Source organism: Bufo gargarizans, chromosome 4, assembly GCF_014858855.1.
Source record: "Bufo gargarizans isolate SCDJY-AF-19 chromosome 4, ASM1485885v1, whole genome shotgun sequence".
In the NCBI taxonomy this organism is placed as follows: domain Eukaryota; kingdom Metazoa; phylum Chordata; class Amphibia; order Anura; family Bufonidae; genus Bufo; species Bufo gargarizans.
Genome location: NC_058083.1, coordinates 522,008,330 through 522,025,385, shown reverse-complemented (window position 1 = coordinate 522,025,385; position 17,056 = coordinate 522,008,330). Strand labels below are relative to the sequence as shown.

At 44.9% G+C, this 17,056-nt stretch overlaps 1 protein-coding gene across 1 annotated transcript in view; it reads left to right on the top strand.

Moving 5' to 3' along the window:
• The window catches only part of CDC42BPA (CDC42 binding protein kinase alpha), a 157,453-nt gene that overhangs the window by 113,576 nt on the left and 26,821 nt on the right, over positions 1 to 17,056 (top strand). The window contains 10 exon segments of the mRNA XM_044288549.1: positions 1,028 to 1,161; positions 2,739 to 2,981; positions 4,494 to 4,604; positions 4,928 to 5,175; positions 7,951 to 8,056; positions 8,798 to 8,922; positions 12,779 to 12,884; positions 14,212 to 14,360; positions 14,657 to 14,748; positions 14,909 to 14,985. Coding sequence (XP_044144484.1) covers positions 1,028 to 1,161; positions 2,739 to 2,981; positions 4,494 to 4,604; positions 4,928 to 5,175; positions 7,951 to 8,056; positions 8,798 to 8,922; positions 12,779 to 12,884; positions 14,212 to 14,360; positions 14,657 to 14,748; positions 14,909 to 14,985 — 1,391 coding nt within the window.

The following is a 17,056-nucleotide window of genomic DNA, read 5'->3' as shown; positions in this document are numbered from 1 at the left end:
TATAACAATGTAGTGTCAAGACAAAATGACTTAAAATTCCCATTTCCACATTTCTTTGGTACATTGATACATTGTAGCAAACCCTCAGTTGTGAGCTAGACTAGGTCAGGGCATATATGGAAAATATCCTGTTTTTATAATTCTTTACATCTTAAAGGGGTACTCTGGGAAGGAAGAGAGTAAAAAAAAAAAAAAAAAAAAAAAAAAACTACAGAAAATTGCAGCGTCAGGAAGGGGTTAAATAATTCCCGCATGGAAGTGATGTTTTATGGGACGCATTAATGCTGTCATTCTGCAGTTTCCGCGCTCCGTCATTATCGGTGTGGTATGGGGGAAGCCCCCCAGGGGAAATTATGAAATGATCAAAGTTTTCCTTTAAAAATATTTTGTCGTTCATTCAAGTCATTTCACCAGGAGCATCCTGCGAACCGCGCACCGTTACATAATATACCCCATAGTGAGATGTCCGGCGGTTACAGGGGGGATGGGGCGGGCGTATAACTCTGTGCAGATGGCGGGGAATTCCTCATATTCCAAAGGGGATAGTTAAAAGTGCATCTGTGAGGACTGCATCCACGTGTACATACTGCAGAAGGTAGGAATGTCAGCCACGGACTTATACTGCCACGTAGTGCACCTTATACCAAGGGCGTGTCCCTCCATACATGATGGATGAGCAGGTGCATTGCACATCAGCAGCAACACATTATATTGGACATGGCAACCTGGGGGCGTCCTGTATGGACAAAGTCCTTCACCACTAGACCGCCGTCAGACTAGGGTGACACGCTAAAGAAGGGAGACTCTACCGTACGATTCCCAGGTGAGTATGGGGTAACTCTCAGTGAGTGGAGCTGAGCTGCAGTACCACACACAACCTCTAGACAGGAGTGGCGCTGTTTTTGGAAGACAGAAGTCATGTTTTTATAACCATGTACAATCCCTTTAAAGGGATCAGGTGATTATTTTCATTAACCCTTTTGTTGGCCGCCTTATTGAGGATTTTATTTTATTTTTTATCTTCCAGGCCCCGGTCAGCTCAACCAGCAGCTGGAGAAGAGTGGGGTGACACGGCAGGATTTGGAGGATTTCTCGAAACAGATCAAGGCCTTTGAAAAACAGGTGAAGATGCTGAAACAGGAGAAGGAGGATCTTAACAAGGTGAGGGGGTGATGGATGGATAGATAGATATGAGACAGACAGACAGATAGACAGATAGATGGGAGATAGATATGAAACAGATAGATAGATATGAGATAGAGAGATATGAGATAGATGGATAGATATAGAAGAGTCGAGGGAATGCATGTCTCATCCACCATTAAAAAAAAAGAGAGCGGTAGCCACAAATCAGACTTGTCTTATGATATTAAAGGAAAATTATGAAAAGTCCGATCTTCGGCACATGCAGAAATCCTCTAAATGAAAGTGTGTCCCTTTGTACATACATTAAGGCCCCATACATATTAGTGTAATGTCAGCGAAATGCACAGGAAACCGTGGGTTTGGCCGACAGTCTAATTTTTATGGGGAGCTTCCCTGACAGATGATGTGTGAGGGAGAAAAGAACCGGGCGAAGTGAATATCCTCCCGGGAACTAAGCTGCTGCTAGAAGTGTCAGACAGCGTCTTTCTCCACACTCCCTATTGACAACACATACACCGCTCAGTAAGTGTGCGGAGGAACCGGGAGGGAGTCTGGAGAAATAGCGGTCAACCAAATGATGGTATTATACTCCAGAGCTGCACTCACTATTCTGCTGGTGCAGTCTCACTGTGTACAAACATTACATTACTTTTCCTGTACTGATCCTGAGTTACATCCTGTATTATACTCCAGAGCTGCACTCACTATTCTGCTGGTGCAGTCACTGTGTACATACATTACTTATCCTGTACTGATCCTGAGTTACATCCTGTATTATACTCCAGAGCTGCACTCACTATTCTGCTGGTGCAGTCACTGTGTACATACATTACATTACTTATCCTGTACTGATCCTGAGTTACATCCTGTATTATACTCCGGAGCTGCACTCACTATTCTGCTGGTGCAGTCACTGTGTACATACATTACTAATCCTGTACTGATCCTGAGTTACATCCTGTATTATACTCCAGAGCTGCACTCACTATTCTGCTGGTGGAGTCACTGTGTACATACATTACATTACTTATCCTGTACTGATCCCGAGTTACATCCTGTATTATACTCCAGAGCTGCACTCACTATTCTGCTGGTGCAGTCACTCTGTACATACATTACTTATCCTGTACTGATCCTGAGTTACATCCTGTATTATACTCCAGAGCTGCACTCACTATTCTGCTGGTGGAGTCACTGTGTACATACATTACTTATCCTGTACTGATCCTGAGTTACATCCTGCAGAGCAGCACTCACTGTTCTGTAGACCTCAGAGCTGTAGTCTCCCAGCAGTTGTTGCATGTTCTGCAGTCTAGAATACAAGCCTGCCCCTCTGCATTAGATCTCCCACAAAGCAATGCTTCATCGATTATTGTACTATAGAGACATAGTGCTAGGTTCTGGTAAATGTCAAGCAGCAACCAGCAGGATTGTAGATGCAGCTCCGGATGTTAATGGAGCATCAGACATGATGAAGTTAAAATCTGTGCAAGAAAACTAAAGCAAAGGCCTTAAAAAGCAGATTTGTGTCCACGTGCAGAGATTTGTGGCTCTTGGTTACGTGTCTCCTGTGATACTTTACATTGTGTTAGGAGCTGATGGAATCCAACGATAAGTTAAAGTCGCAGACCAAAGAGCTGAAGGAGGCGCAGAGCCAGCATAGGCTGACCATACAGGAGATGAAGGAGATGAACGAGCGCCTCACAGAGCTGCGCTCCCACAAGCAGAAGTTTGTCCGTCAGCTCCGCGACAAGGAAGAGGAAATGGAGAGCGTGGTGCAGAAGGTGGAAGCGCTACGCCAGGATCTGCGCAGAGCAGAGCGGGCCAAGAAGGAGGTAACTGGAAAGCGGGGTCTCATTCAGTGATCTTGTGACGAAGGTCAGAATTCATTGATGAATCTCAAAACCATAACTTTATTATTATTTTTTCCATGAAAAGAAAGTTCTTGTGGAGAGATTTAACCCCTTTGGCGCTGTCCAGAGATCTCCGATTCGACACGACGGGTCTATTCAGTTGCATAGACACAGAGGCCCTGATTTGTCACTCCAAAATTTCACTCCAGATTTATCATTGAGACTTCTCACCCCAGTAGGAGGATGGGGCAGGGAAACTGGAGGAGCTTTTCTAGAAAGACTAATTTATCAAACAACATGCGACATTTAATGAATATGACCTAAAATATGCCAACGCAGACTCTAGCAAAACTGACTCCACGTATTCCCCTCATGATAAATTCCCCCCATAGTGTTCTAGCTACAGAATTTCCGGTGGAGGAATTTCATCTACACGCTGACATTGATATGCATTGTTGATTTGAAAAAGCCACGTCAACATATTTTTAAAATTTTCACTGCCAATTTCGATGTGAGGGGTGAAACCCGTTGTGCCCTATCCACTACATTGCCAGTACTGGAAATCCGCAAGCCGTATCGCAGGTGCTTGATCTCTCTATAGTGCCCTTTATTCTGAGACCACAGAGTTCGTCAATGTCTTCCCCTCAGTTGTCTATCGATTTATCATTTTCACAGAATTTTCCCTTAAAGGGCTTGTCTGCTTTTTTTTTTTTTACTTGAATGGGAAGGAGCCATCCTATAAAAGTGAATGGGACAGCTGAGATGTATTTACACCTGCTCACCGCTGCTGTTGCGACGGCGAGCAGGTAAACCAAGAAGAATGAGCGCCGCTTTCTCTTTAAACGGCTTATCGTCGGGGATTCCAGATTTCGGACCCTCACTTATATGATATTGATGACCTATCCTGAGGGTAGGTCATCAACATAAATAAAGTGGACAACCCCTTTAAATGGGTTCTCCAGACTCAATGATTATTATTTTTTAATCTGCCCAGAGAACCCCTCACACTGCAAAGTTTTTCATGTCAGCACTTTCCTTCTCCTGTTCTTGGCATCACTGAATCCTGGCAAGATGTTTACATGCAGAACTTCCTGTTTTCATCAGCTTGCTTTGCTCTGTTTTACAGAGCTTGCTCTACATAAGTAACACAGCGCCTGCCATGTAAAAAGTAGAGGTTTTAGGGGGGGCGTTACTACTGCAGGGGGAACGTTGTGGCCGGCAGAGCAAGCCCCGAGAAACATGACTGAGCACACTATGTTGGGATTGGTTAGAAAACAGAGCAGGAAGTTCTGCATGTAAACATCCTGCCAGGATGCAGCGATGCTGAGAACAGGGGAAGGAAAGTGCTGAGTAAACAGGTATACGGGGCAGAAATACACATTGTTTAAGGTACTCTGAGCAGATAAAAAAAATCATTATGAAACCGTAGAACCCTGTTGTTGACCTGTGTCTTTCATTCCGTGGTTTCCAGTCACTCATTTTTATTCTTTATAGATGGAAGCCCAAGCTGAAGCAGCAGCAGCCGAAGCCTCAAAGGATCGGAAGTTACGAGAGCGCAGCGAGCAATATGCAAAACAATTAGAAAGTGAACTGGAAGGGCTGAAAGTAAGTTACACCATTCGTTGTGGTGAAGCTACATTTACACGGCTTTTGTAGTGTCCTCCTGGCACACACATCCAATGTAACTGAAGGCCGCCCTTTACCCAATGGAGGCTATAAGAGATCCAACCGCATCCCACAAAAAAGAAAAAAATGTTTGGTGCACCGTGTAGTTTTTATTTTTATTTTCAAATGGGACCCTATGGACAAGGTATTCCATGTCTGAACTGGCTGATAACAGGGAACAGTAGACTGCAGCTATGGTGTGTCCTGATAGGACGGGAGAAACGGAAAGAAGTTTTCATTATTGTTTTTTTTTCTCCCCATAGCAAAAACAGAGCGGCCGCTCCTCTGGATTCATCAGCTCAGAGCAGCAGCAAGAAATCAACAAGCTGAAGACCAACCTCGAAAAGAAGACCATGTCCTACGAAGAGGAGCTGTCCAAGAGGGAAGCCCTGCACGCCAGCGAGATCAAGAACCTGAAGAAGGAGCTGCGGGATGCTGAGAGCCAACAGCTCACCCTCAAGAAGGAGATCATGATCCTGAAGGACAAGCTGGAGAAGACCCGGAGGGAGAGGTGGGGAAAGCTCATAGGTGGCCCTGTTCCACTGAATCTACAGTCCACCAAGACAAATTTCTTATGTTACTGAGGGGATCCGCAATGTGGGCCAAGGGTCTCACGGGCAGTGATTTACCGTACAGGTTTATCAAGGTCCAATATAGTGAATCAAGGGCTAGATTGATTCCGAAGATCATAGAGAGTATATTACACTTCCCCTTTCTTTAACCCCCTGACAGCTCCGATAAAAGCACCGAGTAACAAAACCTCAAATAGCTCCATAGGCTTAAAAAAATAAAAATAAATCATGAATAGCTTTAGATGGGTGACGTGGCACTGTGGAAATAGGGGAAGAGTAAGGCATAAAGTGGCAGGGGCTCTGTGGAGGTGAGGCATATGGGAGAGACACAAACTGGTATGGACCCTCAGGAGTTGGGTCATGGGGAAACACAGGGTGGCAGGGGCTCTATGGAGGTGGCACAGGGGGGAAACAAGGTGGCAGGGGCACTCTGGAGCAGGGGAGGGGGGGGACACAGGGTGGCAAGGGGGAAACACAAGGTGACAGAGGCACTCTGGAGTGGGGGAGGGGATACGTTGTGGCAGGGGCTCTATGGAGGTGGCACAAGGGGGAAACACAAGGTGGCAGGGGCACTCTGGAGCAGGGGAGGGGGGACACAGGGAGGCAGGGGCTCTGTGGAGGTGGCAGGGGGAAACGCAAGGTGACAGGGGCACTTTGGAGCAGGGGAGGGGGGAGGCAGGGGGAAACGCAAGGTGACGGGGGCACTCTGGAGCAGGGGAGGGGGGACACAGGGTGGCAGGGGCTCTGTGGAGGTGGCAGGGGGAAGCGCAAGATGACAGGGGCACTCTGGAGTGGAGGGAGGGGATACATTGTGGCAGGGGCTCTGTGGAGGTGGCAGGGGGAAATACAAGGTGACGGGGGCACTCTGGAGCAGGGGAGGGGGGACACAGGGTGGCAGGGGCTCTGTGGAACGCAAGAGGACAGGGGCACTCTGGAGTGGGGGGAGGGGATACATTGTGGCAAGGGCTCTATGGAGGTGGCACGGGGGAAACGTAAGGTGGCAGAGGCTCTCTGTAGGTAGAGTGAGGGGAAACACAAGGTGGCAGGAACTGTGTGGAGGAAAGTGCCCAGACCCTACTATGCTGTGGGCATACAAGTGTAGGAACTCTGTGGCACAATCTACAATGTCATCTAGGTCTCTGACAGCACCTCACTGAGCGTATTCAGGGCTTATATGGTGCTGTTCTGGATAAAAGGACCTGACGCCTGTTTTTGGCTTCACTTCTATAAACAATTACTGATCATCCCACAATAGGGCACCCCGGTCCCTAACATCATCCCTTCCTCTGCCCATAGATGCCTGCTCTTATTCTGGCGAGAGGTGATGCGATTATTCCTAGTACTCCCCTATACACGTCACTTGTGCCAGCTACCCCCGCAAGCAGAAGGGGCTTCACATCTAGAACCGGCCGCCTCAATCCATCCTAAAAAGGGAAAGTGCAGCTCGGACGGCTCTGACTGTAAATCCACAAATCACTGTTATATTTGAACTAGAAAGATTTATGTCTAAACAAACTCAAAGCCTGAGATGTAATAAAATAGAAGGACTCTGCACATCGCCGGGACGAATGCAACACGCTACCCTCATCATCTCCCGGTGTAGAGAGGATTATACTGACAGAACTGTCTATAGAGAGATGTGCCCAACTATCTGTCAGTTTACCTCATATCTATCGATCAGATGTCTGTCTATCTATCTACCTGTATCCATCTATCTCCTATCTATCTGTCTACCTATCTCATCTCCACATGTATCTATGCTTTTGGTCAATTAATATGGCCGCTTTAGGGTGCATTCACACGACCATAAGTGTCTTGCGGTCCGCAAATTGGGGATCCGCGAAACACTCATACCAGCTGTGTGCGTTCCGCAATTTGCGGAATGCACGTGACCGGCGCTATATAGAGAATGCCTATTCTTGTCCGCGGTTGCGGACAAGAATAGGACATGCCCTATATTTTTTGCGGGGTCGCAGAATGGAACAACGGATGCGGACAGCTTTTGCTGCCACATTGAAATGATTAGGTCCGCATCTGTTCTGCAAAATTGCGGAATGGATGCAGATCCATTTATACAGTTGTGTGAATGCACCCTCATGAAAATCCGCTCCTGTTCACTGCCAGCTAGCAGACTTTGTGAAAAGTTGCAGAACCTTTTGTTTTACGGTGGTTGCGATTTAGGGCCCATTTCAATGGGCTGATACAGGGCAATGATGGGAGCAAACCATTTGTTCCCGATCATTCCCCCCTTGTGTGAGCTTCGTTCACATGCAGCAATCATCTCCTCTCTATGGGGATTAGTGATCACTACTGTGACCCTTCATCTGCATACAAGTTCACTGTTCGTCAGAGGCCCTTTCTGTTTCTATGGAGCCACGTTCTGCTGGCAAACGATTTTCTGGGCCACAAAAACGACGGATCACCTGACCAGTGATCATTCTGCTCATGTGACAGGTGATCGGTGGCACATTTACACAGGGTATTATCGGGAACCAGCGTTCATACGAATGTTCCTTCCCTACAATTGGCGCAATCACCTGCCAGTGTAAATGGGCCAATACTTAATTAAAGCCAGAATCCCCCTTTAAAGACGACCAGATTCCTGAGTGGCAGCAACCAGGATAATGTGGTTATTATGTGGCAATTTATCTGTCGCGTAATGTCAGAAAATGAACAATAGATAAATAACATCATTTGTACTTTTATTCCTGCAGCCAAAGCGAGAGAGAAGAGTTTGAGGCGGAGTGTAAGCAGAAATTTGAGCGCGAGCGAGCGCTGCTGGCCGAGGACAACAAGAGGCTATCGAATGAACTCGATAAGGTATCGGCTCTGCCTTCACACCAATATATCATATCACAAAACTATATGGATGTTTACACCCACAATACATAACCCCCAAATTATTTATATATCCAGAGCAGAATTCAAAGTTCTGCTTTTTTTCTTTTAGACTTTGGCTGTAGGGCATAAGACATCATCAGCAACAAAATAACTAAACCTCCCACAATGCAGTGCAGTACAGTGCATGTTCTGATCTGTATGTATCAGAACAGTGATATGGACTTCTATGTTCCAGCAAACAGAATTCTTAGTGCAGCTTTAGATGTGACAGGAGCATAATACATTCAAGTAAAGCAAGGCTTCTGCAAACAGTATCTCCTGTAAAATGTTCAGAAGCACTAAGGGGGTCACTAATTATTACATATATGCCAATGTTTGGCATATATCTGTTGCAGATTCGGTCGCATTGGGGATTTGCTGAGGAATCTCATGCTAGGTCTAAAAAAGGGGGCGGGCCAGAGGGCCCATCTCATTCATCATTTTCTACGCCTGTTTTAAGTGTAGAAAAATTATCTAAATCTACGCCAGAAAGGGAGCTGGCATAGATTTAGGCTGGCAGTGGATGCAACTTAGGCACATCATGCTCCAGTGCAAGGGATGTTAAGACCGGCGTCCAAAATGCTGATCTTAATAAATGACCCCATAAGTGCCCCATAAGGCTTTTGTTGTGGGGAGTTTAGTTTGTACTTAATACAATTTTGTGTGCTTTTTGGATTTTAGCTCAACTCCATGCTTGAGAAACAGAATATTAACAACCGGCAGCTGGAAGAGGAGATGAGGGATCTGGCTGACAAGAAGGAGTCTGTGGCTCATTGGGAGGCGCAGATCACAGAGATCATCCAATGGTTTGTCCTCTTCTCTTACTGGGATCTGCATATTAGAAGTAGACGTGTAGTCATAAGACTTGTCATTCCCAATACTGTTGCTGCCATAGATAACAGAGGTTTTTATTGGCAAAGCAGCAAGAAAGTAGTAATTGCATCTAAAACTGGAATTATGTAGATTATCCTGAAATGTTCAACTACATCTACTCACATTACATTTGGTTTTCAGTTACTGTAAACCATGCAAAATATTATAACTACTATAATACTGTCCCCTATGTACAAGAATATAACTACTATAATACTGCCTCCTATGTACAAGAATATAACTACTATAATACTGCTCCTATGTACAAGAATATAACTACTATAATACTGTCTCCTATGTACAAGAATATAACTACTATAATACTGCTCCTATGTACAGGAATATAACTACTATAATACTGCTCCTATGTACAAGAATATAACTACTATAATACTGCTCCTATGTACAGGAATATAACTACTATAATACTGCTCCTATGTACAAGAATATAACTACTATAATACTGCTCCTATGTACAAGAATATAACTACTATAATACTGCTCCTATGTACAAGAATATAACTACTATAATACTGTCTCCTATGTACAAGACTATAACTACTATAATACTGCCTCCTATGTACAAGAATATAACTACTATAATACTGCCTCCTATGTACAAGAATATAACTACTATAATACTGCTCCTATGTACAAGAATATAACTACTATAATACTGCTCCTATGTACAAGAATATAACTACTATAATACTGCCTCTTATGTACAAGAATATAACTACTATAATACTGCTCCTATGTACAAGACTATAACTACTATAATACTGCTCCTATGTACAAGAATATAACTACTATAATACTGCTCCTATGTACAAGAATATAACTACTATAATACTGCTTCTATGTACAGGAATATAACTACTATAATACTGCTCCTATGTACAAGAATATAACTACTATAATACTGCTCCTATGTACAAGACTATAACTACTATAATACTGTTCCTATGTACAAGACTATAACTACTATAATACTGCACCTATGTATAAGAATACAACTACTATAATACTGCCTCCTATGTACAAGAATACAACTACTATAATACTGCTCCTATGTACAAGACTATAACTACTATAATACTGCTCCTATGTACAAGACTATAACTACTATAATACTGTTCCTATGTACAAGACTATAACTACTATAATACTGCTCCTATGTACAAGAATATAACTACTATAATACTGCTCCTATGTACAAGAATACAAATACTATAATACTGCCTCCTATGTACAAGAATATAACTACTAATAATACTGCTCCTATGTACAAGAATATAACTACTAATACTGCTCCTATGTACACTACATACTGTTGCTGCCATAGATAACAGAGGTTTTTATTGGCAAAGCAGCAAGAAAGTAGTAATTGCATCTAAAACTGGAATTATGTAGATTATCCTGAAATGTTCAACTACATCTACTCACATTACATTTGGTTTTCAGTTACTGTAAACCATGCAAAATATTATAACTACTATAATACTGTCCCCTATGTACAAGAATATAACTACTATAATACTGCCTCCTATGTACAAGAATATAACTACTATAATACTGCTCCTATGTACAAGAATATAACTACTATAATACTGCTCCTATGTACAAGAATATAACTACTATAATACTGCTCCTATGTACAAGAATATAACTACTATAATACTGCCTCTTATGTACAAGAATATAACTACTATAATACTGCTCCTATGTACAAGAATATAACTACTATAATACTGCTCCTATGTACAAGAATATAACTACTATAATACTGCCTCCTATGTACAAGAATATAACTACTATAATACTGCTCCTATGTTCAAGAATATAACTACTATAATACTGCTCCTATGTACAAGAATATAACTACTATAATACTGTCCCCTATGTACAAGAATATAACTACTATAATACTGCTCCTATGTACAAGAATATAACTACTATAATACTGCCCCTATGTACAAGAATATAACTACTATAATACTGCCTCCTATGTACAAGAATATAACTACTATAATACTGCTCCTATGTACAAGAATATAACTACTATAATACTGCCCCTATGTACAAGAATATAACTACTATAATACTGCCCCTATGTACAAGAATATAACTACTATAATACTGCTCCTATGTACAAGAATATAACTGCTATAATACTGCTCCTATGTACAAGAATATAACTACTATAATACTGCTCCTATGTACAAGAATATAACTACTATAATACTGCTCCTATGTACAAGAATATAACTACTATAATACTGCTCCTATGTACAAGAATATAACTACTATAATACTGCCTCCTATGTACACGAATATAACTACTATAATACTGCCTCCTATGTACAAGAATATAACTACTATAATACTGCCTCCTATGTACAAGAATATAACTACTATAATACTGCTCCTATGTACAAGAATATAACTACTATAATACTGCCTCCTATGTACAAGAATATACCTACTATAATACTGCCTCCTATGTACAAGAATATAACTACTATAATACTGCTCCTATGTACAAGAATATAACTACTATAATACTGCTCCTATGTACAGGAATATAACTACTATAATACTGCCCCCTAAGGACAAGATCTCATATTTATTTAGGATTATTTCTCTGTATATTGTTCCTGTTAGTTATTTCTGTCTAGTATGTATTTTTTAGGCTCTGGGGGTCACTCACTTTGCTCCGTTCTACCCCCGTTCCCTGATCTTGTGCACTCTCCGGAGCAGTAAATGTTGTCTTTTTATGGGAACGTGGTCCCTGCTCCTACCCCGGCATCATTCTCCTTATTTGGGTAAAGTTTTGGAAAGTTCCCTCTCATCCTGGACATTCGGGATAGAAGAGCCTCTGACTTTGGACGGCAGCCAAGACATGAATTACCGGCGGCTCCCAGCATTAACCCTTCCTGCACTGCAGGACCCCAGAGACGCGCAGGAGCATGGTGCAGTTCTTAGGACCAGTTCACAGAGTTTTTTTGGCGCTGATTTTGGAGCGTGTACAAAGAAGCAGCTAGTCCTGTCTTGGGTCAGAATCAGTTCTGAAGTTCCCATTGAAATGATTGGGAAGCTGAAAAAAACAGCTTCATGCGTTTTTTGTGTATTTTCTGTGCTTTTTTTTGGGCGCAGATCTGCCTCAAAAACCTCAAGCAAAAATTCAGCTTTGCAATGAATTGAACACCCATTGTTTTTTTTTATTTTATTTTTTTTAAAAGACGCGTCAATAGAAATTGTCAAAAACTGCATGTTTTTTTCACACCGCAAAACATTGTCAGTAGTGTTATTAAGCATGTTGTGATAAAAGGTACTCCGCCTGCAGGACTGAGAGCGACGCTATATATCTGCTGCATCTTCTGAAATCACTGATTCAGATGCAGCAGAGCTGAGTTTGTCATTCACCTCATACACACTTATGATGTTATCTGTGGTTCTAAGGGCCCCCTGACAATAAGCAGATCACACAGTGTCCCCCAGGCAGTTCAGTTTCCCTACAGCGCCACCACAGGTGAAATAAAGTATTACACAGTGACCTCAGGTCCTCCAGAGAGAGACGCTCTTCTCACCGCTCTCCATTCCCTATATGGTTTTCTGAACTGGACCGTTCTTTGAAAGGGTTAACCAGAAGCTCCCAATGCCTTTGATGTGTAATCCTAGAAGGGAAGTGACAACTGCTCTGAGCACATTTCTGGCTCTGGTTGTCAGGGTTCATATCACGTGCTGTCAGATCGGTTTCCTTCATTGTGAATTTTTTGTGTATTTCAGGGTGAGTGATGAGAAGGACGCGCGGGGCTATCTCCAGGCGTTGGCCTCTAAGATGACCGAGGAGCTGGAGACTCTGAGGAATTCTAGTCTCGGAGCCCGAGCCACGGTGAGAACTATGGGTGCCTCGTGTGGACTGGGGTCGTGTTACGGTGCCCCCAGGACGACGCTGTGCACGGTGCCCCCAGGACGGCGCTGTGCGCGGTGCCCCCAGGACGGCGCTGTGCGCGGTGCCCCCAGGACGGCGCTGTGCGCGGTGCCCCCAGGACGGCGCTGTGCGCGGTGCCCCCAGGACGGCGCTGTGCACGGTGCCCCCAGGACGGCGCTGTGCTATGTACAGGGCTCCCATAACAGTGCTAGCCTCTATTGTGCCAGAGAAAGACCCTCATTCTAGTGTCTCTATAAGCATGCCAGCCCCATTACAGTGTCATTACTGTGCCAGGCACAGGGCCACCATTACCATGCCAGCCCCATTACAGTGTCATTACTGTGCCAGGCACAGGGCCACAATTACAGTGCCGCCATTACCATGCCAGCCCCATTACAGTGTCATTACTGTGCCAGGCACAGGGCCACCATTGCCATGCCAGCCCCATTACAGTGTCATTACTGTGCCAGGCACAGGGCCACCATTACAGTGCCGCCATTACCATGCCAGCCCCATTACAGTGTCATTACTGTGCCAGGCACAGGGCCACCATTACCATGCCAGCCCCATTACAGTGTCATTACTGTGCCAGGCACAGGGCCACCATTACAGTGCCGCCATTACCATGCCAGCCCCATTACAGTGTCATTACTGTGCCAGGCACAGGGCCACCATTACAGTGCCGCCATTACCAAGCCAGCCCCATTACAGTGTCATTACTGTGCCAGGCACAGGGCCACCATTACAGTGCCGCCATTACCATGCCAGCCCCATTACAGTGTCATTAGTGTGCCAGGCACAGGGCCACCATTACAGTGCCGCCATTACCATGCCAGCCCCATTACAGTGTCATTACTGTGCCAGGCACAGGGCCACCATTACAGTGCCGCCATTACCATGCCAGCCCCATTACAGTGTCATTAGTGTGCCAGGCACAGGGCCACCATTACAGTGCCGCCATTACCATGCCAGCCCCATTAGTGTCATTACTGTGCCAGGCACAGGGCCACCATTACAGTGCCGCCATTACCATGCCAGCCCCATTACAGTGTCATTAGTGTGCCAGGCACAGGGCCACCATTACAGTGCCGCCATTACCATGCCAGCCCCATTACAGTGTCATTACTGTGCCAGGCACAGGGCCACCATTACAGTGCCGCCATTACCATGCCAGCCCCATTATAGTGCAGTCACACTTTTTCCCACCTCCTGGCAGCCTCACATTGTGCAGGGTATGACGCCCTCCTGCTGGTTGTGCCCCCGCTATATCACCTTGTTTCCATTACAGGACATGCCATGGAAAATGCGACGTTTTGCAAAGCTTGATATGTCGGCCAGGCTGGAGCTGCAGTCTGCCCTGGATGCTGAAATTCGGGCCAAGCAAACCATCCAGGAGGAGCTGAACAAGGCAAAGGCTGCCATTATTGCCACTGAATGGTATGTGCCACGTCTACCGTACACACATATTAAGCACCCTAAGACATTTAATCAGTGGGTATCCTTTCTGGAAGCTTCCTTTGGCTGCCCTGTCCTCCTGGTAGTGACGGCACCACAGTTGTCACACCTGCTCCCTGTCCTGCCCCTCTCATAGCAGGATCTTCCTGGTCCCGGAGGCATGTGTAACCACTGGTATGATGTCGCCATCTAGTGGCCACTTTATTCCTGCAGTTTTCCTCCAATATTGAACTTTTTTATCATAATTTGTTATATATATTTTTTGTTTTAATTGGCAGTAAACTTCAGGAATCTGAAAATAAGAACCAGGAGCTTGTGACGGAAATTGAGAAACTCAAATGGGAAACTGAGGAATTCAGATCAGAAAAAGGTAAAACATTAATCACATGCAGCCCTGTCCTCATTTTGCACGCCCACAAGATTATCACACTCCTCTTCTGAAGTACTCTGTGCTGCTGGGGTGCTAAAATTCTTTAGTAACCACGGATACATGTATATTTCGTATTAAGATCAATCATCTGCACCCATAGGTGTCAAGCATCAGGAATCCCAGAATTCTTTCCTAGCGTTTCTGAATGCACCTACCTCTGTGCTGGACCAGTTTGAGGTAAGTGATCTCCATCCCTCAGTGCATATTTTCTTTGTACCTATTACTGAACACAGAGGGCTCAAGTTGTAGCTCTGTCCCCTGTGCTTTACACTGCAGCTCTGCTTGTTCAGATTTGACTGCTGTGCACAGTACAGGTTGTTTGTGCAATTCCTTAAAGTATCTTCAATGGTGGAGCTTCACAGTATGACAAGTGTTGCACCCAGCATTGCACTTAGACTTGCCTTTTAAAATTTTAACAGAAACTATATTGGCGCCAGTTACCGTGAAGTTAAATGCAATCTGTTATTCCCTGTTATCAGCCATTGCAGGTAGGAAGGAGGATCAGGAATGCTCAACTTGCGGCCCTCCAGCTGTTGCAAAACTACAACTCCTAGCATGCCTGGACAGCCTACTGCTATTAGGGCATGCTGGGGTTTGTAGTTTTGCAACAGCTGGAGGGCCACTGGTTGAGCATTCCTGATCTAGATGATTACTTCATGTCCTTTATCTCCACTGCTGAGAACCTTTAGGCTGGGTTCAGACCTGAGCGTTCGGGATGGAGCGCTCTTTATGCGCGATTGTATGCGCGTTTACAATCGCGGCTCCGGAACAAGCGAATGCCCATTGTCGCGCGTTCCCGCTGAAGTCTATGTACGGGAACCCGCGACAAGACGCCCCAGAGAAGCTCCTGTACTTCTTGGGGCGTCGGGCGTTTTACAGCGCGATCGTACGCACTGTAAAACGCTCAGGTGAGAACCATGCCCATAGGGAATCATTGGTTCTTGCCTGTTGAGCGTTTTACAGCGCGTAGGAACGCGCTGTAAAACGCTCAGGTCTGAACCCAGCCTTACATATATTTAACTGGAGGACCCGTCAAACCTTTATTTACCCCAAGGAGGCAGCACAGAGTCCAGAATAGAGGCACTTGCATAGGGTCAGCGTCTAACTTCCCAGTATATTAGCAGGGCACTGTGTTCTGCATTACCCGCCTGTGCTTCTGTGCCAGTCTCAGAGGATTACCTTCTGTATTGTCTGTCTCCTGCGTAAGTTGTATTTCTGTGTGCCTTCCAGCTCGGTGTGTACCCCGCCGTGGCATTGCACCAACATCTTCTACGAGATAACCAATAATACTTGCCTTATGGGAGGGAAGGAGTTAATCGTATCATCCTGGCTCAGAGTCCCAGACTATACCGCTTATCATAGTGCAGGCATGCTCAACCTGCGGCCCTCCAGCTGGTGCAAAACTACAACTTCCAGCATGCCCTAACAGCCTACAGCTAACAGCCTACAGCAGGGCATTGTGGGAGTTGTAGTTTTACAACAGGGTTGAGCATCCTTGTCATAGGGAATTGTATTTCCAGTAATCCCTCTAGTGGTATTGAAGAGGAATTACAACCAATACCCCAACATCTAAAGATTTAGCTTTCTGCAGTTTTATTTACCTGAAAAGTGTTAGTTTTATTTTTTTTTTCTCCAGGGTTGTCAGACCACTCCAGGTCCACCACTGTCTACAACAGGGATCAGCAGCCTTCAGCACTCCCGCTGCTGTGAAACTACAACTCCCAGCATGCACACTTACTCTGCTGTTCGTGTAACTCCCCTAGAAGTGAAAGGAGGATACTGGGAGTTGTAGTTTCGGAACAGCTGGAATGCCGGAGGTTGCTAAATCCTGGGTTAGACAGAGAATGGGACTGAGGTCTGCAGACAAGTGAGAAGAACATCCAGCGGGTAGACCCCCAGTGCTGCCCCTTGTCTGCATGAACCAGCAAAGCATTCGTTCATGTTAGGCCTAGTTCACACTTCAATGATTTCCATCAGTGATTGTGAACCAAAACCAGGTGCGGGTCTAAACACAGAACTGGTGCAGATCGTATCCGCTGTACCTTATTTTCTGTGTAGGATCCACTTCTGGTGTCGGCTCACAATCAACAATGAAAATCACCGACGTGTGAATTGGGCTTTACAGGGAGCAAAGCTGAAGTCTGACAACCCAGTTCTCCAGGAAAAAGGATGTCACTGGCTGCAGTAGTCACAGACCCTTTGGGGATGCAGAAGCGATCCAAGTTTTTACCTGGGTAGAGTTCCCCTT